The 23,144-nt window shown below is 42.5% G+C and overlaps 2 protein-coding genes across 4 annotated transcripts; one reads left to right on the forward strand and one right to left on the reverse strand.

Moving 5' to 3' along the window:
* Positions 1 to 287: 287 nt before the first annotated feature.
* ubxn6 (UBX domain protein 6) lies at positions 288 to 7,851 on the reverse strand. The gene is made up of 11 exons (XM_086046494.1): positions 7,565 to 7,851; positions 6,593 to 6,753; positions 5,551 to 5,615; positions 5,015 to 5,137; positions 4,839 to 4,936; positions 4,199 to 4,274; positions 4,007 to 4,091; positions 3,552 to 3,771; positions 3,355 to 3,485; positions 2,541 to 2,689; positions 288 to 1,841 (listed from the first exon to the last, which is right to left on the reverse strand). Exons 1-11 carry the CDS (start codon positions 7,645 to 7,647, stop codon positions 1,716 to 1,718), a joined length of 1,317 nt encoding a protein of 438 aa, XP_085902620.1. The 5' UTR covers positions 7,648 to 7,851; the 3' UTR covers positions 288 to 1,715.
* Positions 7,812 to 22,953, forward strand: uap1 (UDP-N-acetylglucosamine pyrophosphorylase 1). 3 transcript variants are annotated; one of them, XM_086046491.1, is made up of 11 exons: positions 7,812 to 8,043; positions 10,186 to 10,485; positions 13,323 to 13,527; positions 14,291 to 14,466; positions 14,538 to 14,710; positions 17,283 to 17,476; positions 17,581 to 17,721; positions 18,759 to 18,947; positions 19,105 to 19,146; positions 21,387 to 21,453; positions 22,451 to 22,953. In XM_086046491.1, exons 2-11 carry the CDS (start codon positions 10,200 to 10,202, stop codon positions 22,541 to 22,543), a joined length of 1,566 nt encoding a protein of 521 aa, XP_085902617.1. In that variant the 5' UTR covers positions 7,812 to 8,043; positions 10,186 to 10,199; the 3' UTR covers positions 22,544 to 22,953. The 3 variants fall into 3 exon arrangements, with proteins under 3 accessions (XP_085902617.1, XP_085902616.1, XP_085902619.1); XM_086046490.1 differs by lacking the exon at positions 7,812 to 8,043 and adding an exon at positions 8,159 to 8,620; XM_086046493.1 differs by lacking the exons at positions 7,812 to 8,043; positions 19,105 to 19,146 and adding an exon at positions 8,162 to 8,620.
* The last annotated feature ends 191 nt before the right edge of the window (positions 22,954 to 23,144 follow it).

Genomic DNA, 23,144 nt, shown 5'->3' on the forward strand with positions numbered 1-23,144 from the left:
GCATTTCTCAAATCCAGCTTGGTGGAAGTCCAATGATCCCAACATTTTTTTTTTCTCTCTATTTATTTTTTGGACTGTCATCCGCCAAGCAACATTTCACTCATAGCGGAAAATTGACTTTGTGACCAGTCGTCGATGTAGGTCGTTCTCATTCAGACCGATGAAAAAATGTGTCTTGACAAGAGCCGAGACTTGAACTCAGAACATTTTTCCCCGTGGAAGATTTGCTTGATGTACATACATTTCAGCATTTACAGTGGTGAAAAGTAACGATGCTCACAAATGTGTCCTGCTGCAAACCATCTTTATTACAGGCAAAACGGTTGAACAAACTGCTCACTTCTTTTGAAAGCCGTAGAACACGTGGAGTGCAGGGAGAAATGCTGTGATCCAGTCGTTGAATTAGCTTTAAGGTGACAATAACTACGTGGCTCTGTGACTCTCTAGACCTACATTATACAGTGTGCGATAGAAAGACGAGCAATGTGAGGTAGTTTGTTGTCACCTTCATCCGCCACAAGATGGAAGAAAAAATGATTTAAAACAAACGGTGTATGGAGTGCCCCCTGGACTGTTTTATGAAAATATTTGCAAAATAAAGGCATTATGTCTGAGCTAATCTGGAGGATTAAGTCTAAAATACTAGGGATAGACCAATTATCGGCGGCGATATTTTGCGTTTTGAAATTTTGGAGAATTTCATTTACTGTCGACTACCACCCTGGGTGCTCCCTGAACTTTTTGTTAGAATTTGAAAAAGATGTATATTGTCAAAAAATTATAGTTATATTAAGAAAAAAAACATGCGAATGTGAAAATTTGTTCAATAAACATGCTTAAAGACGTTTCAACAAAGTTAAGACTTTTTTATTTTATATATATATATTTTGATGCCAATATGGTCTTTTTTTTTTATGAAAAATTTATATCGGCTCCAAATATCGGTTATCGGCCTCCTTGACTACTAATAATCGGTACCGGCCCTGAAAAAAGCACATCGGTCTATCTCAATACTGATACTGGACTCGTTGACTGAGGGATGATTGAATTTTTTTTTCTTATTTTACACATCATCTAGTAGATGTTTGATACAAACAATAACAATTCAGACTTTTTTTTTTTTTTTACATTTATTGACGCATGCAACTCTGTAGTGCGGTTTGAATCATCGTTAAGTGTGCTTCAATGGAAAGTTGAGCGTTTCGCTTCCAACCTGTCAATTATCTGTCCCTCAGAAGCTTCTTTCACACAAAATTGCTACTGTGGAGCAGCAACAGAAGGCTCAGGATTTATCAGCTTTTTTATGTAGAGTCCCAGCAGACAGGATGGAGCTTAAATTTGCTGAATGGCATCTTTGCCATCAGATATTTAACTATACACTGTAATGAAGAGTCTCCTTCCATACCCAAACATGCAAGCATTTGGTTCGGCCGTCTTTGCTGCGTCTGCGTATAAGACTGAGGCGGATCAATTCTGGATCTTCAATAGTGTGAAAGGAGCAACAGATCCATCAGAGTGCATTCCCACATCATACATCGCTTTTCTTTGTACTTCAGCCTGTTGGGCACCGTGAACGAGGGTTAGCATTTGTTAGACGATGAGCAACAACGGGAATAAATACAAGCGTGATGGGTCAGTTGGTGAAGGGACAGCTTCACCCTTGGCAGTGCCAGGGAGGAAAAGTTGCCGTGTTGGCAGAGTGCGCCCGCTCAAATTCAGCTCAGGTTGCGGATGGTCTCCAGCAGCTCCGGTTTGAGGAGGGCCGAGCTTTTGCCACCCGCTGCCGCAATGTCTGCCTGCACGGCGGCATCCCAGGCGAATGACAGCAGAGCTGCAGGCACCTTTCAGGAAAAAAAAACAGCACGAATAGAATTGAAACATGCTAGATTGAAGCAACATCACATATATTTACAACCCTTAAATGCATCCCCTTTTAGCCAAAAAAGAACCAGAAGAAAGTCCCTCCGTCTACTTTCTATAGCGTATCCTCCTCTTAGGGTCACGGGTGAGCTGGAGCCTAGGATGGCCGCATATCCAGAGCCACTTTCAAGCTTCTGGCTGCTGAATTAGACTACCTGGAGCACAACACCCCCTGCTATCATGTCAAATCCAAAAGGTAAGCAGAGCTGCATTGTTTTGTTGAATTTACAGATGTCACTAAGACATGTGGGACCTGGTTTAAATGATTTAAAAAAAATTGCACCTCTATATTAAATAGTCGTTTGTTTCAATGTATATCGCACACATCATTAAATTAATTAAATTAAATTTCATCTCATCTCAGGGGCGGAGCCAGAACGTGGCTAGTGGGTGGGCCAATCCTCCTGTCCCGACATCGTATATTCAAATAAAATGACAAACCGAATAATATGAAGTTCAGATATTCCTTGGACAACCACAATTATGCCATTCTTAATACTTGATAAAATAAACACATAATTTCATAATTCACAAAAAATGTAAAAGTACATATTTTTTCATGAATCTCACTGGGTGGGCAGTCTGTTACTGGCCATGGCTCCGCCCCTGTCGTCACTCACCAGGTTACACTCAGCCAGGGCCACCTCCTCGGACTCCTGCAACTTGTGACCACCGGGAGCGATGAGCTCGAAGGGCTGCCAGCCGTCCACCAAGGAGTCTCGCACGAAGCTGAACAACACGGGGAGTCGGTCCCAGGCGTAGAACGTCCCTGAGGTCAGACGCACGTGACATCGCTCTTCAGGAAAATGGCTAATAATTCAAGCAAGGCTGGGCGAGTGACTACGCAGTGCGACCTTGCCTCGTAAAACGTTATGGGAAGAAATGCCCTTGAGGACATGAAAATGTCATAATGTCAGCATATCATGCAAACCCCAGCATGGATAGGTTGGGTTAAACATTACATTAATCTTTGATTTCATTTTCTACATTCTACTAAGGTTAATTTTCAAAAAATGTTGCTTATTAATCTAACTCATTCATCTTCATTTGTTTTCTATGGATTCATATGAAAAAAGGCTAACGTCTGTACGAGTTAAGCAGCGAAATCCACCCGTTTTTTTGTCCATCTCAGTGGGCGGCCATTTTGTCTCTTGCTGTCAACTGAAAATGACATCACAGTTGCTCTGAGCAACTGTGATGTCATTTTCAGTCGACATCAAGTGGCAAAATGGCCGCCCCCTTGAGACGGCTAAAGATGGGTGGAGACTAGTGGAGGCACATAGAACTTATTGTCGAAAAAAAATAAATACAAATTGGGGGGGTTGACTTACTCTTTACAAAATTGCCTGTACAATGTTATGATCATCAGCGTACGAATTGTATTCAACTTGAGGCTCCACGGCGGCGTATTATAATGTGTTGTGTTGAATGTACCCTGGAGCAAGTTGCCATCAGGTAGCCGAATGCGCAGCAGTGTGTAGTTGTACTTCCTCCTCTCCCTTTGCTCGTCTCGCTCCCTCATGGCCTTGGTACGTAGCATGGAGTTCTTCTCCACCAAGTCACTCCTGGCACACACGAGACTTTCAGCCTTCACCCTAAAATAAAAGCGCCTCTAAACTGCACATTTGGACCTCTGCTGCTGCTCCCTCTTGATCTCCTCCGCGCTCAGGTTGTAGAAGTCAGGCGGCAGCTCGAAGCGGGTGGCGTTGTCCGACGCCCGGAAGGCCTGAGCCTGCCGGTCCAGCTGCGCTCTGACGGGCTCGCCGCGCTGCAACCGATCCCGCCGCTCCTTCATCAGCTCCAGGGCGTCGGAACTCTGCTCGGGCAGCACCAGGAACTCCTCTTCCTCCTCTAAACTCCCGGAAGCACAAGTGCGCCCGAAAGGGAAGAGGTATTTCATTTTTAAATACCTTTAGGATTTGCAATGAAATCAATTGACCAATAACTTACCTGAATCTAATTCACAAAAAGCATGTTTATATTAAATTAATCATAGGGAAAAGAGCTTGAATTTGGAAAAAAAGAAGAAAAAAGAAAGAAAAGGCATAATGTGTGTGCGCAATTGTCCATTTGGTCAGTAATTTACCTTGACCGTCGACAGGAAGCATCGTGCTTGCGAAGCCCAGAGCCAGCAGGAACTCTCTACTGCCCTCCACACAACGCACTTTATCCTAAAAACCACACAACAAAACAAAACATGGCTTATCAGAACACACGTAATGTAGCCTTCCAACCACCGGGTGGCAGTAGTCCAGTCAATTAAACAAGCAAGACACACCTGAAAGACTTTGTTGCTTAGTTTAAGCTTCCTGTATTTCTCTTCTGAAGGATTCTTACAAATGTTCTCAATGTATCTGTAAAATAGGGAGAACATTTTTTTCAACTGGTGCACTCATACCGACATCAGGGCCATATTTGAGCCTTTTTCTTTTCTTGCCATCAACAAAGTCAGTCATCAAATCAAAGTGATCTACGTCAATTGAAATGCACATTTGTCGAATGTCTGAGTTCGATAATCCCGTAGTGTAAGGTGCGTCAAAAGTGTTTTCATTCCTAAACTGCTGGTATTTGAAAATGTTAATTACGAGATAAACCAAATGTTAGCCTAGCTTCTTGAGCTACTACTCTTTCGTTGTACCTTCCGGCAGTCTCGATGCCCTCTGGCACCGTGCTGCCTCTCACAGGTCAGTGCTAGTACTACAACAGACGTGCGGTCTATTGGTTATGCCGTGGTGTGTTGTTACCGCGAATACACCAAAACACTTAAGCACACATTTGCCGATTCTTTCCTCATCATATGTGGATTCTCGTCCAATACATTTTTAAAATGAGTTAAAATGCGACAACTCACTGTGTGCTACCCCAGCTAAAGATCCATTCTACTCCTCCGACAGGCATCGCATTTTCAGCCGCCTTACTTGCTTATGATGTCCACGGCCGCCTTCACCTTCTCTTTGTCTTTGTTAAACGTGTGAATCATCATGACGGATGCCTCCACGTCGTCCTCGTCGAAGCGCTGGCACAAACGAACAAGAGTTACTGTCACGGCGCCGTTTGCGGACAATGAAGTGAGGGAGCATCTTTTGAGGCGTACCATCAAAATGGCTTCCTTGATGTGGACGTCGCGTTGGCTCTTTGTTAGAGTGGCTCCTGTCAGCGGGCAGGTGAAGTACACGCCGGACACTGAGAGACACTCTTTCGCGGTAACGTCGGTTCCCTGGTGGTGGGCAGAACTTGTCAATACACACAGTATAGTTAGCAACTCAACTTATCTTTATTTTGAGAGCGCTTTCACCCTCAAGGTGTTGATGGAAATTAAGACTGAGTAGACGTAAATAAATCACTTTCAGGAGCAAACTTAAGTGTTTTGGGTTGGCTACTTGGGACTTGAGGGAGTTGTGTCCTGGAAAACCCTCGGGGCTAGTAGGAGGAGCATAACACCAACAATATTTTATTATTTCTTCCCCCCCTAGCCCCCCCCCCCCCCCCATTCCTACATTTTGTTTGAAGTTGTTATAGATGAGAGATTCTGTCTCCTTCCGCAAGTTGATCAGAGACGTCATGATCGCAGCACACACACGGCTGCGACAATGTACGACGCAACGGGATGATACAAACATACCAACGTACCTCTGCGGTCGCCGCCTTGTCTTTTTCCGCCAGCGCCGCGGCTTCGGCCTCCAGCTCTCGTTTCACTGTGAGCCAGCAGAAACACGGTCATGCGAAGGTACGTCTATAACAACGTGAACGTGTTTTGATGCAACAGAAGTCATATAGAAAGCACTTGTTGTTTCGTTTGTTTGTTTGTTTGGCAATCCACGAAAATAGCAATTACTACTTTCCTATGAGACTTTTCATTACATTTTTCATGAAGTGATACATATTTCATAAATGATTCTATCTTGATTGGGCACTTGCTGTACTTTATGTTAAGCAGCTAACCGTGACCAACTGATCACCTTTCTCTGTGTCATCTTGAGAAGTTTACCCCCCCCCCCCCCCCCCCGAAAACCTCCCGGATGTCACTCCCACAAGGAGCCTCGTGCCTGCCTGCCTGCTGGACATGGATTGGAATCTTCCATTAGGATGCTGTTCACTATCAACCCAACCAGGTATCAGCTGGTAGCTAAAGCTAGCTACTCCTCCTTTTTACATGGCGCATTGCAAGGGACACGGTGTTTGGGTGCCAGGAAGCGTGAATTTAAGTTTAATTTTTCAATTAATATTTGTTCGTCAGGTTGCAAAAGAATTTTGTCGTATGTGGCCTTGCCAACTACTGGCTTGATTTGTATAGTATAGTGTTTTTCAAAGTCCACCTGCCAATTAACCGCATTCTGAGGTTGTATCAGCGGCTTAAAGGCAGGACGCCTGTAGCTCAATGCCAAGTCTTTTGCCCCCTGCCCCCCATAAAGATTCTGTAAAACAGTAGCATAAGAGCCATAAGAGAAGAATCTGCAGTTATCCGTCTTTTGCAGTACGTCGCAAATGTGTGCACTTTCACACAGCGACATGCCAGCACAAATATTGGCGTGGCAGCGACAACAGGGACTGGATGTTAAGGGCCCCTTTAACACTGCCAGTAAAAGCCGGCACAAGGCGCAATTTTGCAGGATCTCCATGTGAAAATAAAAGACGCACCTGTGTCCATGGCAGTGGTTTGTAAATGTCTCACCCTGATTCCTGATGGCATCCTGCGAGGTGTGGACCTTCGGCCGCTGGTGCTGTTCAACCCTGGCCAGCGCTGCCGCTCCCGCACGTTGCGATCCCTCGCTGGGAGCATCGCGGTGATGCTGCTTGCTGCCGGAGCTCCTCTGCCCTCTCTCGGGCGCGTTTCTTTTGTGGCAGAATATAGAAAGGGGACATATCGTGTGAAATTGCTTGTACAGTATCCAAATAGATGCGTCTGTTGAGTGCTTGCTTTCCTCTCAAGTGTGAGATTACACAACCAAGTGCTGTAAATATTCTGTTATTAAAAAAAATTCACAACAGGTGTTTGATACATTAATGGACCAACACATTTATTTCTTGTTTCAATTCGAATTGAGCCATTGAGTTTAGTGTCATCAGAAGGTTGCAACTCAGGAAATGTAAATGTATCTGTCGATTCGTGGATTTAACACTTCTTGTGGATTCGGACTTTTAGCTCCTTGTTAGACAATCAGGCACCCTTTGCACGACATCGTGATTACTCTTGCTGCCAGTTAAGTAATGAAAAGTCAGATGCATAACTGCTGAAATGGAACTCAATAAAAACCACAAAGTGAGGGAAGTTGCAGTGGGTACGAGTGTGCCCCAAGTTAAAATGGGTTCAATGATACATTCCACTAGTTGTCTTGATACAGAGAAGCTTACACCTCCTCTCATTCATCATCGGGAAGCGGTGTTAAGTGTGGTCACGTGACCTAATAAGATTGTGTGGGATTTACCGTTAGCCAGCCTGAAATTAGACGCCTGCTCATGAATGCACTCATTACATAGCAACTAACGACAACAGGTAATGTTATATTAGGTGCGTCACGCTGAAATAAAGTGCACACAAAAGCCGATCTATAGAATGTTAAGGACGTGTACGGCACAAGCGCTAACGTTTCCGTTCGGTTAGCTCACGCGAAAGAGCGGTGGTGAAAAAAAGTTCAACTTTTACCTGCTGTCTTCCGTTAGCTTCTTCCCAGGGCCCGCCGATTTAAATTTGATGTCTTTCTTGATGTCATCGAAAAGCTTCTTCATCTCTCTACGGGAGGCGAGAACGACAGACAGGCAGAGACTGTCAGCTGGGAGGAGGATGTCAACAAATCTTCTTCTTCTGCGCTTATGTTGCCATTGAGCTCCATTCTACTTCCGGCTCAGGTCTGCGAGTGCTGCCACCGTGGGGCAGAGTTTCGGCCTCCTTTACAGACTCGTCATGGAGGATCGATGGTCGCTTTGGTTTCGAGCCTCGCCAAGCCTCGAGACTTTTTTAAAATCATGTCATCATCTGTGGAGGGGGAAACAAATGACAAGGCTATTTTGACAACGTAGAGTATTAAAAAAAGCTATCTCGGCTCAAATGTACGGAGCAAAGAAGAGTCGCCAGAAAATCAATATTTGTTATGTAGAGATGCCTGATAAATCTACTCAAGTACAGTAAGTATTTCTACATACTTTCCACCTCTGCTCTATTGAAGCAGATCACGGCTGTTAATGAAACCTTCGAGAGGGCAGAGGTTGACAACAATCTCTATGTAAATACTACGAGGTACATGCGTAAAGTGAATGTTGAATTTAGAATTACTGTAATAACATTCTGCTGATTTCCGAGGGTACCTAAAGTCACATTACATGAGTGACGCGTGATTGGCGGAGAATAGGGAAGCGTTGTGATTGTACGAGTAAAGCGTGCGAGGAAAGTTACCATTAAACAGCTACGCGTATTGTCGGGGTAAGTTACGGGCCGCCAGTTAAGTTCCCCGTGGAACAGTTGCAGTCGTCCGGAACACTACGTACGTTGCTATCTCAAAACAAAAAACAGCGGCATCTTGTATTTTGTACCTGTTATGGGATTTACGAGGATTACTTGAAGGCAGCGTTGGATCTCCGCCTGCCACGTTAAGCGTGACGTATGAGGGGGTGGCGTCCGGGTTCTGAGGCTATCAAACCCGGACAAGAAAGCCTCAATTGAGGCGTTAAACGTCGTGCGACACAGGAGTGACACACCCACCAGGTGAGTTTTAATGCTAATCGACGCATATTTCATGTATTCATTAAGTTAATCTACGGTTAACAACGCTAACTGCCCGACTCCGGTTAGCTACTGTAAACAGAGACACCAATGTTTGACAACTGACATTTTTAGCCTCCAAAAATACATTTACCTGCACACCACAATCTCGCTCTCAACGTACAAATACAGTTATTTACATTGCGTATTCTGTGCTCCCTTAGCCTAACAGAAAGTTAAAAGAGTGAAACAAGGCCAAAACGGGTCTGGTGTTTTTAACTTAATGACAATGTAAATGTCTGATATACACTATAAGATGTAAAAAGACATGTTGGGTGGGCCACCCATCAATCAATCAGCCCACGATTTTAATCTTTTCTATAATAATAATAATAATAATACATATTATTTGTAGAAGTCTTTCAGGAAACTCATAACCCGTTCCTACTTCTTCCTCCTCATTCGTTTTTGAACTTGGGTGTGTTTTATCTTAGTCTGAATTAGCAAAGATCAGTGATGCTATGCTATTATTCCACTATTCCAGTTCTCTTCAGTTTTAAACTGCTGTCCCTCACACAAGATTAAAAAAAAAAAAAAAGTTATGATACAGCCTTTGTCCCCAAATTGTGGAATTCACTTCCATTTCAGCAAAGGGCTGCCTCTTCTGTAGACATAAAAAAAAACTGTGAAGAAAAAAAAAAAGAATTGATTGTTGTATTCTTTTAGTTTTAGGGCAATGTGGACCAGTTGTTAGCAGGTTTTCCTCACAGTTCATGGATATTAACAGTGAATAATTTTATTTTACACATTAATGACCATTAAAGCCTGAAGCGCCTGTCTCAACAGCTCCCTAAAACCTAAGGTCGTCTTTGGAATTACCCTTGAAAACCTGAAGTTTTACCATAAATTCAACACCTTCAAAAATAATTAATATCTCAGCCCCTGTAGCAGATAGAAACATCATCCCAAAAGAATTTGAGAACTTAGCTTAGACACGCGGCTTTCACATAGGCCCGCGTTTATTCATCTTTACTGTTTCAACCAAAGATGTAAAAATAAAGTGTCAGTGCAAGAGAAGCACCATTTTAAATTTTTTTAAAAATCGAGCGGTAATTACCATCCTCTATTCTGTTACAAAGGCGTCAATATTGTCATTGTCTGCAAACATATCTTAACCATATATCACGTTCGACTGGTTCTACTGGTTCAAAGTCCACAAGCGCGTCATCTATATCACTGCCGTTACTCATTTCAGAGGTCCCGCCTTCGACGCCATCCATCATTATGACTCGAAAGAATTTTTTAACATCCTTCGCGGGCTCTCTACACCGTCACTTGTCTATTCTGATGCATTTCATTGGTTAAGAAACGAAGAATTGGAAAAAAAAAAAAAAAAAAAAGACGTATATGCTCTCCAGGCTTTAAGGGTAGAAAGACGCAACAGCGCTCCTGCTGGCTCTAGTGGTAGAAACGCCGTTATGCGCTCCCGTCCTTAATGGGTTAAGAATGTAATGAAGTGAGCTGGAACTTCAATTGACAGTTTGCGCCATCTTTCTTTTTGCGACCAGACTCATTACTGACCATGGACCCGAACGCCAGCGGACTCCTCCAGAGGTTGGCCGAGGCTGGCCAGTCTCACCTGCTGCGCTTCTGGGACAAGCTGAGCCCCGACGAGCGCGCCTCGCTGAACCAGGAGCTGCAAGGGATGGACTTCCAGGAGGTCAACGGCTTCTTCAAGAGGGCCACGGAGTCATCCGGCTGCGGCGGCAAGAGCGAGAAGATGGACGCCCGCATGGAGCCGGTGGCCCAGGACGTGCTGGGCAGCGTGACGAGGGACAGGGAAAGTCTGAAACGCTGGGAGCAAAAAGGTAATCCTGATTTTTGATTTTCATCAACCGCCACCTCCATACCCCCGCCCCCCCCGCCCCCCTCCCCTTTTGGAACACATCCTCCTGATACCAAACCAACTTTGGAACAGTTTGTTTCCTTCCCTGCATTCCACCGTGCTCCCTTCTTGTTATGAGTCAAAATGATTCAGCATGTTTTCTGCTTCTTAGCTTTAATTACAGTTACTTGTCACACTTTGGAAAAGAATGTTGACGAGAGAAGTTGGCAAAATCAACTCTGACTCTGCCTTTGTAAATTAGCCCCACTCTTTTCAAGGTGTATGGTACCGAGCCACTTTGTGGTTATCGTCACGCTTTTCCTCTTTGCAAATCCCTTTGGAAGCGACGTCACGAAAAAAAAACACACTTGTGGAGTGTTTGACTTTTGAGTCACATTTTTCTGGGTACTTTGCAATTTTCCAACATTAGGTGTGTTGCTAAGAAAAGTGGAAGCTGAAACGTGTGTCAGAAGTGACACCGTTTGAGGCAACGTCCGTCTGGCTAGCAACGGCCAAGATAACACAAAAAGTGAGGGAGATCTGTGAGTCATCTTTTTGTTGTTATTTCAGGCTGAGAGTTTTTAATAACTCGCCCAACTACAGTGGAAGCAATTTGAGAAAAATAGGTCTGAAAAGTCCCATTTGAACATTTTCTATAGCGCAGAAAAAAGGGATGTAGTTTTACGTTATTTTAGTTTTATTATGCAGTGGTGAACTTTTTACTGTTATCCAACACTTTATAATGTGAAAAAAAAAAAAATCACATCACAAAAGGTTCTATGATGTTGACAATTTGCGCCTGGAAGAAATTTTAATTTTCAAATTTTCCGTCATTCAACTGACCAGAATCCTTTTTTTTTTTTTCTCTTCCTTACCCAAAAGTCATCTTTTGTTGATTGTTTTCATTGCGCAATCCTGCCCACTGTGCGCTGTTCAGTTTTTCCTCACAGCAGGAAGATGACAGCAGAAGGGTGGAGGGTCGTTGCTGTGGTGCTCATCTGTTTTTGATTCTACATTTGACGTAGGCAGAGCATGTTTTTGACCCTCGTTGATGAGGTCACGGCGCTCTTGCAAGAGAAAATCGCAAGCGGGGCGTCTGTGCGCGCGTGTGTTTCTAGGTTTGGTGGCTAGTCAAAGTCTAGCAGTTCCGCCCAAGTTACTGTTTTTCTTTACGAGACAAAGGAGTGTTGCCAATCGAGTCACGTAGGAGCCGTTTACGTAAGATAAAGCAGATTAGCCCTAAACTTTATGAATCCATAAAGCTCTCGACCTTCATAAAAAAAAATATATCGACGTCAGTTCGTCTCTCACTGGGTATTTTTTTTTTTTATTACCTCCTTGTTTGACTCATTTTGACAATGATACACTTGCTGGATGCTGGTGAGATCCATGACAAAGCTGTGTCGAAAAAATGAATTGTACTGACTGCGAGATGGTCAAAATAAGTTATTTTGTTTTTAGGGCTGGGCGATGAATCGATAAAATCGATAAATTTGTGACGATTGCACATAGAGAGGAGCTAGAGCGGAACAAAAGCCAGCCTAGTGCATTTTCAGAACCCTCCAGTGACATTTTTTTTTTTTTTTTAAAGTAACTAGCGATTTTAGCTATTGCTAACTAGCAGACAACATGAGTGGAATTGTTTTCACGGTGGTGGGCGACAATGAATGGAGTCAGTTTCAATGTTCGGTTTATTTATCCGTTGCAAAAGCAGTGATTTCTCAACATGATGGCAACCTTTGACCCGAGGTAGGTGCCTCTAACATACCAAGACGAAATTTTGTTGGCGTCGCCATGCCTCACCTGTGCCACTTTACGCGAGAAAAGAGCAGTCAAGCATCGGAAGGGGTGCGGCCCTTTGACAACAGACGTGGACCAGCCTCGCCCTTGCAGGTGGACAGCTCATTTTCTGACTTTTCAATCATCGACCATGAATATAAAATGTCGACGATCTTGCTTACGTATGATTAAAGGATCGGGCTGCTCGATTATGAAAAAAAAATATATATTAATCACGATTCTTTTGGTCATAATTGAAATCACGATTATTCAAACAATCATTATTTCTGGTACAAAACAAGAAAATGTTTCCATGTAAAAAATATAAAGACAAATACATTTCTTTGAACCACTATATTTATGCAAGTTCCTTTTGGACCAAAGAAAATTGATAAAATTAGTTATTATAAAACAAAACAAAAAAAAGAGCAAATGTCTAAATTGAAATATGATTTCCTGGTGTAAACAAACAGTGTGTTGGATATAAATGCATATTAGTAATCCCTTTTTAGGATTATGCCATTTTGACGATAATAATCGTAATTTAATTTCGATTAATTTCACAGCCCTACTTAAGGAACCTTTTTTTTTCCCCCACGAGGAAACACTGACTCATACCTTCTTTCTCTAAAGTTGGATTCATTTCTTTTTCTGTGAAAGTAATACAGAAAAGATATTTAATCTCAAAGGAAATACAACAAATCCCAGGAGTGGGGAAAAAAAAAGAAAAATTTAGTTCTGAATAGTGTCATTGTCATTTCAAGGGGAATCGAAAGTAACATTTTTGTTTAAGGCCCTACACGCTTGAATGATAAATTCAGTCAATCGAAAAGTCACGCGGGGTGTATTTATTGGTGCAATTGTTATTTAATTATTAATGAAGGTAATACAAATGTACTATGACCACTCTTGCAGATTAGATACAGCTCTACGCAAGCGTGAACTCGTCATCCTAAATGGACTCGTTCAGCAATCTAATCTTAAAGTGATGTTCCGAAGAAAAAAATCTGCTCCTTTTTTTGCCCCCCCCCCCCCCCTCAGGTCTGGAATGCATCTCGCAGGGTCGAGTGGCCGTGCTGCTGCTGGCCGGCGGTCAGGGCACCAGACTGGGGGTCTCCTACCCCAAGGGCATGTACGACGTGGGGCTCCCGTCCCACAAGACCCTCTTCCAAATCCAGGCCGAGCGCATTCTCAAGCTGCAGCGGCTGACTGAGGAGAAGCACAAGAGCAAGTGCATCATACCCTGGTGAGTTGTCGCAACCGCAACGCCGAACGGTCCGCCCTCGCCTCGTCCGACTGCGCCGTTTAACCGGGTCGCGCCGGTATCACAATTGACAATCAAGGAAGTTCCTCGTGGAGTCAAGGACCTTGTGGGGTTTGAATAATGCCATAAAAGCAGGGAAAGTGCTCAAGCGGCCGGTTACGGAGGATTAGCTTTAGGGCCGTGCGATGTTGCCTAATAAGAAAATCCCGATTGTTTTCTCTCAAGCCCGATTTTGCGATTGCGATTTCTTTGTCAAATAAATGGAAAAATGAAGTATTTTGAATGTCTTTTATGTCAACTTAATTTTTCCTTCTTTGAACTCAAAATGCCAGTCCGTTTAACTTAATACACACAGAACAATCCATTGGGATTAACATCATTTTACGTACACAATAGTCACGAGTTGTATTTTTACATGCGGGTGCACACGCTACACTACAGATCTGTATTTGCCCGATTTATTAACTAAAAAGCAAATAGCAGAATCGCCGGTATCCATGGATGCTATGCGCGCTCGTGGGAGGAAGCGGAAATGCAGAGGAAACTACGGTGGGTTGGATGCACCGAAAAATAACAAAATCGAACGTGCCCGTTTGAACGTTTTCAACATCGTTTCACCCAGAGAATTCGGCCTGGGTTCAAAATCGCTTAATTCGAGCGGCCCTAATTAGCTTAGTTCATCATATGGTCGTGATCATCCGCAATTGTAAATATCTCTCTCTCTTCACTCCACCCTCACCTTCAGGTACATCATGACTAGCGGCCGGACCATGGAATCCACTAAGGACTTCTTCTCGCGCCTTAACTACTTTGGCTTGGACAAGAGCAACGTCATCTTCTTCCAGCAGGGCATGCTGCCAGCCATGGACTACGACTGCAAGATCATCCTGGAGACGAAATGCAAGCTGTCCATGGCCCCCGGTAATTTGTCTGCATTCGTAGACTTTGTGCAAAAAAAATAAAATAAAAATAAATCAAAATCACTGTTTCAGACGGGAACGGGGGTCTGTACAGAGCCTTGGGCAACCAGGGCATCATGGACGACATGCAGCGGAGGGGGATTGACTTTATACAAGTGTACTGCGTGGATAACATCCTGGTTAAAGTGGCTGACCCAGCATTTGTCGGGTTCTGCGTGGAGAAGGATGCTGACTGTGGCGCAAAGGTCAGTTTTGCTCTTGCTTTCACTTCCTGGTCTTTTTTTTTTTTCCTGCAGCCAGAGTCGATTTTTTTTTTTTTTTTTTTTTTCATCCTTTTGGAATGTGAGAGGGAAGCAAGAGTGTCGGGTGGAAAATCATCAAGCTAGGGAGAAAGTTGAGAAAGCTTCAACCAAATTGGAAAAATAAATCCATAGGAGTGGAAATTGAATTGATTGCGACATAGTAAGCGGTCTGGCTTCTAAGTACCGTATGCGTAGCGCAAGTTAATAAAAATCATGTTCAGTCAAGTCAAATTCTTTTGATCAAGCAGCTGCTACTGTAAATGCACTTTTTATATACTACACCACAGTTTTGTAATTCCAGAAATACTTGGTGAGTATTACTCTGCAAATCCAAAAGAAATCCTGTGAACTAAAGATGAATTTCCAATAGGGGGAAACTTCCACAACCTAGCAGCAGGTGGCGATAAAGGCCAGTTAGTCTCCTGGAGTACACTTTAACCTAAACATTCAAATTGTTGTTGTTGTTTTTTTTTACGCAATCCTCTTTGGAGTGTCTCGGTGCTTTTTTTTTTCTTTTTTTTTTTTTTGCTATAAACACAATATTGATAAATGCCGCGGTTTGTTTGTCACGTTGCAGTTTAGCTGTCAACGAATCACATGATTGAAGCCTGCAAGACCATTCACGTCTGCCTTGGGCAGTGTCCGCTCCATCGTGAGTCATCATTGACTAACAGTGAAGGCGACTCCTTCTTTGTTTAATCGTTTCGGACTGTTTGAGTTCACAACACCAGACAGACACGACCGCGCATGCGTCAGAGACGACGACGACGACGACGACGACGGGGATCGAAGGCACATTTGTTAAGCGGTTGAATTCACACGTTCCCAAAAACATGAACGCTTGTTTGTTTGTTTGTTCGAGGAGAATACTCGTGAAGGATTGATGATCAATTCATGAGCTGTGTTTAGGATTTGACGCGCCTTTTACGCTGCCTTTATTCCCAAGCATCCACGTCACCTGATCTGCTGCCAAGACCAGAGCAAAACGTTTGATCTAACATCTTGAAAATGCGCGTACAGCTGCTTGGGTCGGCTTTTCGGGATCAGTATGTAGCCCGTCTATTAAGTTCCCTGGGCAGTTTATGCGGCCTCCCGGCGAGCGTTGACCCGGCCGGCTCACCAAGCCCTTCATCGGCACTCTGTCATTAAGCAGCGGCAAACTTTTTTTTTTCTCTCTCTCTCTCAGTGCAAATTGCTGCTTGCACAGAGTGGAAACGTGATCTTTTTGCGGCTGTTTTAACTTCATGTAGTCGACGTTGTAAGCCAATCATCGGGCTCTGATGTGGTTTTGACTTTTTTTTTTTTCATTGCAATATCTTATCATGCCCAATCATTATCATTTTTATGCTTAGCCTTGGGAAAAATGCGTAACAAAATGTATCATTCAGTTCAATTTTATTTTAGAATTTCAAAATGTTGCCATCATAACAGCAGATTGTTATTAACAGCAGAGCTCATTTTTAAATGGCATAGTAACTTTATTTATTCAATAGGATTTAAAGCGGAAGTCAACCCAAACATATGTTTTTCAAGAATATGTTCCCAGCTAGTTGAAACACGGCATTCATGATTAATTTTGCGTTTGTGGAATATAAGTTAAGCGGAGTTGAAACACAGCATTCTGATAAATATTGCGTTTGTGGAATAAGTGTTAATGCACTCGTTTTTAGCTATCTCCGGGGGCGGCCATTTTGTCTTCTGTCGACTGAAAATGACATCACAACTGCTCACAACGACCAATCACAGCTGACCTGTTTTCTGAATCTGAGCCGTGATTGGTCGTTGTGAGCAGTTGTGATGTCATTTTCAGTCAACAGAAGACAAAATGGCCGCCCCCAGAGATGGCTAAAGACGAATGGATTAACACTTATTTCACAAACGCAATTTTGATCAGAATACCCTGTTCCAACTAGTGGGCTTGCATAGAACATATTGTGTAAAATGAAGATAATTAATCCATTCCAATAAAAGGATTTAAGACATTTTAATAAAGGTTCATAAATAGGGATGTAACGATTAATCAAAAACTAATTTAAACTGCTAAAATATGTAAACAAGCAAAAAAAATCTATCAACATTTTGATCACAAAAGGATCATGTTTAGTTGTGGTGCTAACAAAGCACTGATAACAAAAATGTGGTTAAAAAGTCCACATTTTTTGTAAAAAGTGCCAAAAAGTTCGTTTGTAACGGTGACAAAATGCAGATGTTAAAATAAAAACATTTTTCATTATAAAATGAGTGATTCATTTTGTTCAAAAAGATATTAAAAAAATCGAATCGAAAATCGGGGACTGAAAATTGAATCGGGTCTTGAGTGAATGGTTCCATTCCTAGTAATACATTTCCCAATATCATTTTTTTTTTTTTTTTTTTTTTTTAACATTGACTGCCCATCCACCTTAATTTTCGCTCGTCCTTCGCAGAACGCCAGCAAAACACAAGCCGAGAGTCCGATGCGGCGTTCATCTTGTAATGCTGCCTGAAATGAAGGCGGCACTGCTCTCCTTCTCAGGTGGTGGAGAAAAGCAATCCGACGGAGGCGGTCGGCGTGGTGTGCAAGGTGGACGGCCTTTACCAGGTGGTGGAGTACAGCGAGATCACCCTGGCGACGGCCGAGAAGCGCAGCGCCGACGGCCGCCTCATGTTCAACGCCGGCAACGTGGCTAATCACTTCTTCAGCTTCGCCTTCCTCAAGGACGTAGTGGAGTAAGCCCACCCGGACCGCCGTTTTTTTTTTTTTTCTTTTTTTCCCCCCCTTGGACTCGACTCACTCGCGGCGGAAGAATCTGATCGTTGCTCTCTCCCGTCAGGAAGTACGAACCAAAGCTTCAGCACCACGTGGCCCGGAAGAAGATCCCGTTTGTGGACGAGCAGGGTCGGCTCATCACGCCTGACAAACCCAACGGAATTAAAATGGAGAAATTTGTCTTTGACATCTTCCAGTTTGCCAAGTAAGCAACCGTTTCTTGTTTTTTTTTTGGGATTAGGCCTTGGCCACGCGGTTTGAAGCTGGATGTACGCAGCCGCTTTTTCGATCACCGAAGTCCTCCCAGTAAAAAGTCACTGACGTTCAAAACATATTTATGTCGTCATGGTGACACACGACGCGTGTTATTTTTTCACTTATTTAGAAAACTCCTGCCGTCGTGTTTCGATCAGTCGCTACATGCGTTGATACGGCATCGGAAATAAACATGTTCAAGAAAATCAGAAGCGGTCATTGAAATTGCATTAATTACATGACATTACTTTACGCTTTAAAAATTCTAACACTCATTTTGTGCACCGACGTGGCACACGAAATAACATTTTAACATTTTAGTACAATATGATTGCTTTTAATCTTTACGAGCGCTTTGTTTTAAAACCTTTATTTACGTGTAGGGGTGGGAATCTATGGGTACCTCACGATTCCGTTCAATTCCGATTCGTAGGCTTGTGGTTCGTTCCGATTCCGATGCATCACTACATTGGCTTACATTTTAAAGTGCACGCAAAACACTTGTACCTTTTTGAGAACAAAAAACTCAAGGAAGAGCAATGATTTATATTTCACACTTTGACGTCGTTGCACTCGTATGAGGTTCTGTGTTCCGCCATCTTGTCACTTATTAGCTTAGCCTAGCACAGACATCTGATGTACAAGCACACTTAAATCACCTGCACATGCTTTTAGTTTTATATTTTTACTTTATATATTGATTATTAATACCTATGAATCGATTCAGAATCTTTTTGTGTGTGCCGATCGATGCATCGGAAAAACGAGAATCGTTCCCACCCCGATTTAGGTATAATTTTGAGTTAGCTGGTTATAGATTATTATTGAAGTACCAGCAATATTGTGAGCAACCTGACAACCGTGTTCATTTTGACCGTTGCTAATCATCATACAAAATCCCTGCGGATTTTGACGAGGTCATTTCCGATCTGCCTGACGATTTCCGATTCTGAGCTGATTTTATGACCCCATTATGTCTCCCGACAGGACCTTTGTGGTGTACGAGGTGCTGAGGGAAGACGAGTTCTCCCCGCTGAAGAACGCCGACCGCCAAGACGGGAAGGACACGCCCACCACCGCCAGACACGCCCTCATGTCCCTCCACCACCGCTGGGTGCTGAACGCCGGCGGCCACTTCATCGACGAGAATGGCACGCGCGTGCCCGCCATACCCAGGTCAGCCCGTGGCGTGCGAGGCTTGTTTGCATCCTTTGTTTTTGGATTTCTTTTTTTTTTTTTTCTTTTTTTTTTTTGTTTTTGTTTTTTTGCTGTTTTTGTGTGTTTGCATTCAACCTCACTCTCATACTTGGTGTTGCTCCCCAAATGTTTCCAGAGCTGGAGCAGCAGGCCATGTCACAGATGATGGCAACATAAAGTAATTATTCGTCCCCCCCCCCAACCCCCCTGGCAGTACCGAGTGCATGCAGATGTTTTTGGTTTTCTTTAAGCGCCGCTTTTCTCCCAAGCAAGTACAGTTCACTCCTTTTTGGTAGTGTGTGCAGTTTTGCTTTTTGTCAAAAGTTATGACCTCACCCCCCCGTGAGAAGGGTGCCAAGAAGTCTTGCTTTGGAGTAGCAACTAGGGATGAAACGATAGAGGTAGGTAGTGTAGGCCAAAAATTTTCCTTAGAATAACATGACTCAAGTATACAAAGATAAAAAGTAGTCCTTCGGAATCATGACTTGAGTGATGTACTCAGTGGGAAAAAAAACGACTCAACTATGGAGAAACTGGTCAGTAACTTTTGAGTTACTTTTTAAAATCAGAGTATGAACGTCAAATAAAATAAAAATAATGAATAAAATCTTAAAAATGACCAACCGTAAATAAATTCCTCATAAAATAACGCCAATTAAGGCAAATTCAGCCTCAAGCAATGGGCTAATACTATTTTGCGAAACGGCACAATCGGCTCACCGGGCATAGATTTACAAAAACAGGAACGAGGCAGCTCTTGAATGGATTTAAAAAAAAAAATAAAAAAAAGTCCTTGAACTAGGGCTGTGCAATTCATCGAATTTCAATTACGATTATTACACTCCTCAATTACAAAATTGGCATAATCGTAAAAAACGATCATTAAAATGCATTGCTATCCAAAGCACTATTGTTTCCTTTGTTTACACAAGGAACATACTTGAATTTATACATTTGGCACCTTTTTTATTCTATAACTAATGCGAACAATTTTGTTTGTGTCCAAAAGGAACTTGCATAGTGTTTCAAAGGCGTTTATTTGTCCTTCTATTCTTTTTTACGTCAAAACATTTTCTTCTTTTATACCCCCAAAAAATAAATGATCGTTTGAGCGATCGCGATTTCAACGATTACCAAAATAAACATGATTCACATTTTTTTTTTTTTTTTTTTTCCATAATCGAGCGGCCCTACCCCCGAACACATTTCAACGGAGGCGGCCGCTCTCCAGTGATCAAGCGCTAAGCAATTGATACGATGACACGGAACTGTGCTCGCTCTTTGCATCCATTTTTACGTAGCGAATCAAGCTAGGCGAGGGCGGACCGTTGCAAAGCACACCGAACTGTACCGCATGGCGGAAAAGATTTATGTTCTGTCGCGTTCACACTTTGGACCTTACTTCAAAATCCTCTTTTTGTTTTGTGCCACTTTTGAAGTCAAGGAAAACGCCCGCCAAATCAGCGGCGTCGGCATGTCTCGCATGCTAATCTCAACTCTTGTCAACCGTAATGAGCTCAATTTGAATTTTTGTGAAAATGAAAATGTACTTTGAGGGGGAAGTCAACTTCCAAAAAAAAAAAAAAAATCTTTGAAATAATATGTCCTATGCACACCTTCACCTGTATTCTGAAGCTGAGCCGCGATTGGTCCTAACCTGAGCCCTGAGTAGTTGTGATGTCATTTTCAGTCGACAGCAAGTGGCAAAATGGCCGCCCCCCGAGATGGACAAAACTGGGTGGATTTCACTGCTTAACTCATACTCCACAAACGCAATATTAATCGGAATGCTGTGCATTATCGGAAAGAACATTTTTGACCGTACCGGTACTTCAATAAAAATGTATAGCCAGTTAACTCAAAATGACACCTAAATAGGGGTGGGAACGATTATCGTTTTTTTTTTCCGATCGCATCGGTCGGCATATTAAAAAGATTCTGAATCGATTCATAGGTATTAAAAATGGATATATAAACATGAAATGTTTTGACTAGCGGAAGGCCGATAGAACATTTTGGGGTTGACTTCCCCTTTCAGTGTGATGGCTCTTCTTCCTCCTCAATCATCCGTCTTCCCTCCCTCACTCACCAGTTGGACTGCTAACATGTGATTACTGATACTCTTTCTTCCCCTTGCCGTTTTTCTTGTCCGAAAACAAATTGAATGATAGCGGTTTGGCGGCATGCCCCACTCGCATGGGTGGCGGACATTCGTCCAACGACGTCTAATCGTTGACCCTTTCCTTCCTTTTGATGATCAACTCTTTCCAAAAAAAAAAAATTGTTTTTTTTAAATAAATCACAGAGGGCCGAGGATTCGCAGCCTCTTTCGTACAAATCCGTGACACTCCTTGTTGATTTATTTTTTCCCTACTGTTTATTTTTTTTTTTTCTACTTATCCCTCCCTTCTCATCCAGCCTGAAAGACGGAACGGATCTACCAATCAAATGTGAGATCTCACCGCTGGTGTCCTACGGAGGGGAGGTAGGATTTGATTATTTATACAATACAATATACAATACAACTTTATTTATATAGCGCATTCCTGAACAGCCAGAGCTGCAACAAAGCACTTTACAAACAGTAGACAATATATAAATAATAAATATTGAAATAAATAATACATGATATAAATAAAAAATATAAACTAATAAAGCCAATATATTAACATAAAACACAATTGACACCTGGAGAAGAGCCGAAAATTTCAGGTCTGGTCAAAAGCCAGAGAATAGAAATCATTCTATGCAATCGCTATACAAATCATAATTTGTTCCACTATTGATTTTTTTTTTTTTGTGTGGAACAAAATCAAGTGGACTGTCATATGGGAAATGTAGAAAAATGGCACGGGCGCGCACAACATTGTGAAGTATACTTTGAACGCTAATGTTCTCAAAGGCAATATTTTTCACCAATTGTAATGACATTTGTTGTTTACTTACACTGCAGATGTGGTAGCCCTTTATTTGCACAAAAGCCAACTCCACAGGGCGGAACGATTAAGTTGTGTAGACATGGACCCACACACGCCATTGTGGCGCGGCCACATCAGACTGTGCCGGAACGGCAAAAATATTTTTGAGGGAATTGATTGATGTTGAAGATGTTTATTTATTTGCTTAACTGCAGACGGCTGAGGCCTTTATTTGTACAAGGCTGGACTGGGTGGAACAAATGTGAGTTTTGTAAGCATGGAGGCACACAACACCGTGGAGAGAATTGTCATCAAAGACACTCGAGAAGAAATCGTTTTTTTTTTTTTTTTCATTTCAATTATAATCACATTTATCGGATTCATTTTAGGGCAGAACACTTCATCGAATTCAAATCGACATCGCAATGTAATAGAATGCAATTTTCAAATAGCAAAGGATTCAATTTGGGGAGGGAAAAAAATGCTTCATTTTGTTTGGGCGATTTTTAAAAAAAATTTTTTTTTATGGACTGTATGTCTGTTTTGTTTGTTGTTCCCGAAAAGGGTCTGGAAGTGCTGGTGAAGGATCGAGACTTCCACCCGACGCTCATCATCGACGAGAGCGGCGTCCACGAGCTGGTCAAGAACGGCGTTTAGGCGGCCAAGGGGACCAAATCCAAAGAACACAAAACCCCTTTTTTTTGTATTCCTCGCGGATAAACTGTGATGTCATCAACGTGCAATAACGACGTCAACGCGCGCGCGCACACACAGAATCAAAAACGAAACCAAGGAGATGAAGTAACGACGGTCCTTCGGGAGGAGAGCGTGTGGTGCATCTATTTATTTTGCTAATGAGACTTATTTTTCTATGTATTATCAATCCTGTCATGAGATATTTCACATCTGCACAAGTTTACCTCGTAATTTTTAGAGCACATTGGAACCGGAATGATCTGGCCTATGAATCATGTACAGGGCAGGATGTGGGAGCTTTTCTTCTAATTATTAATGATGGAACATTACTCAGCTCAAAGTGATGCATATTAAAGAAGAAGAAAAAAATGCTTTTGAAAGACTGGCTTTTTTTTTTGTTTTTTTTTTTGGTGGCGTGCAAAGTGGGGACCGCGTGTGTATCAACAATAAAATGTTTCTCTCTGCACTTGAGCACTGAAGTTTGCCCTCCCTGCTTTAGCTGCTCACTGAGCTGATGTCTCACAATGTAGTGCTGTCAAACGTGTGATATTTGTTAACTAAT

The sequence above is a fragment of the Filicampus tigris genome, chromosome 12, assembly GCF_054856515.1.
Source record: "Filicampus tigris isolate MCC_2025a chromosome 12, RoL_Ftig_1.0, whole genome shotgun sequence".
NCBI lineage: Eukaryota > Metazoa > Chordata > Actinopteri > Syngnathiformes > Syngnathidae > Filicampus > Filicampus tigris.

Excerpts from the sequence above, each read along its gene's own strand:
- uap1 (XM_086046491.1), top strand. The coding sequence starts at position 10,200 with ATGGACCCGAACGCCAGCGGACTCCTCCAGAGGTTGGCCGAGGCTGGC. Across the intron at positions 13,528-14,290 it reads AGCAAGTGCATCATACCCTG|GTACATCATGACTAGCGGCC; the intron begins GTGAGTTGTCGC and ends CCTCACCTTCAG. Across the intron at positions 19,147-21,386 it reads ACAGATGATGGCAACATAAA|CCTGAAAGACGGAACGGATC; the intron begins GTAATTATTCGT and ends CTTCTCATCCAG.
- ubxn6 (XM_086046494.1), bottom strand. The coding sequence starts at position 7,647 with ATGAAGAAGCTTTTCGATGACATCAAGAAAGACATCAAATTTAAATCG. Across the intron at positions 4,275-4,838 it reads GCCGTGGACATCATAAGCAA|ATACATTGAGAACATTTGTA; the intron begins GTAAGGCGGCTG and ends CCTATTTTACAG. Across the intron at positions 4,092-4,198 it reads TAAGCAACAAAGTCTTTCAG|GATAAAGTGCGTTGTGTGGA; the intron begins GTGTGTCTTGCT and ends TGTGGTTTTTAG.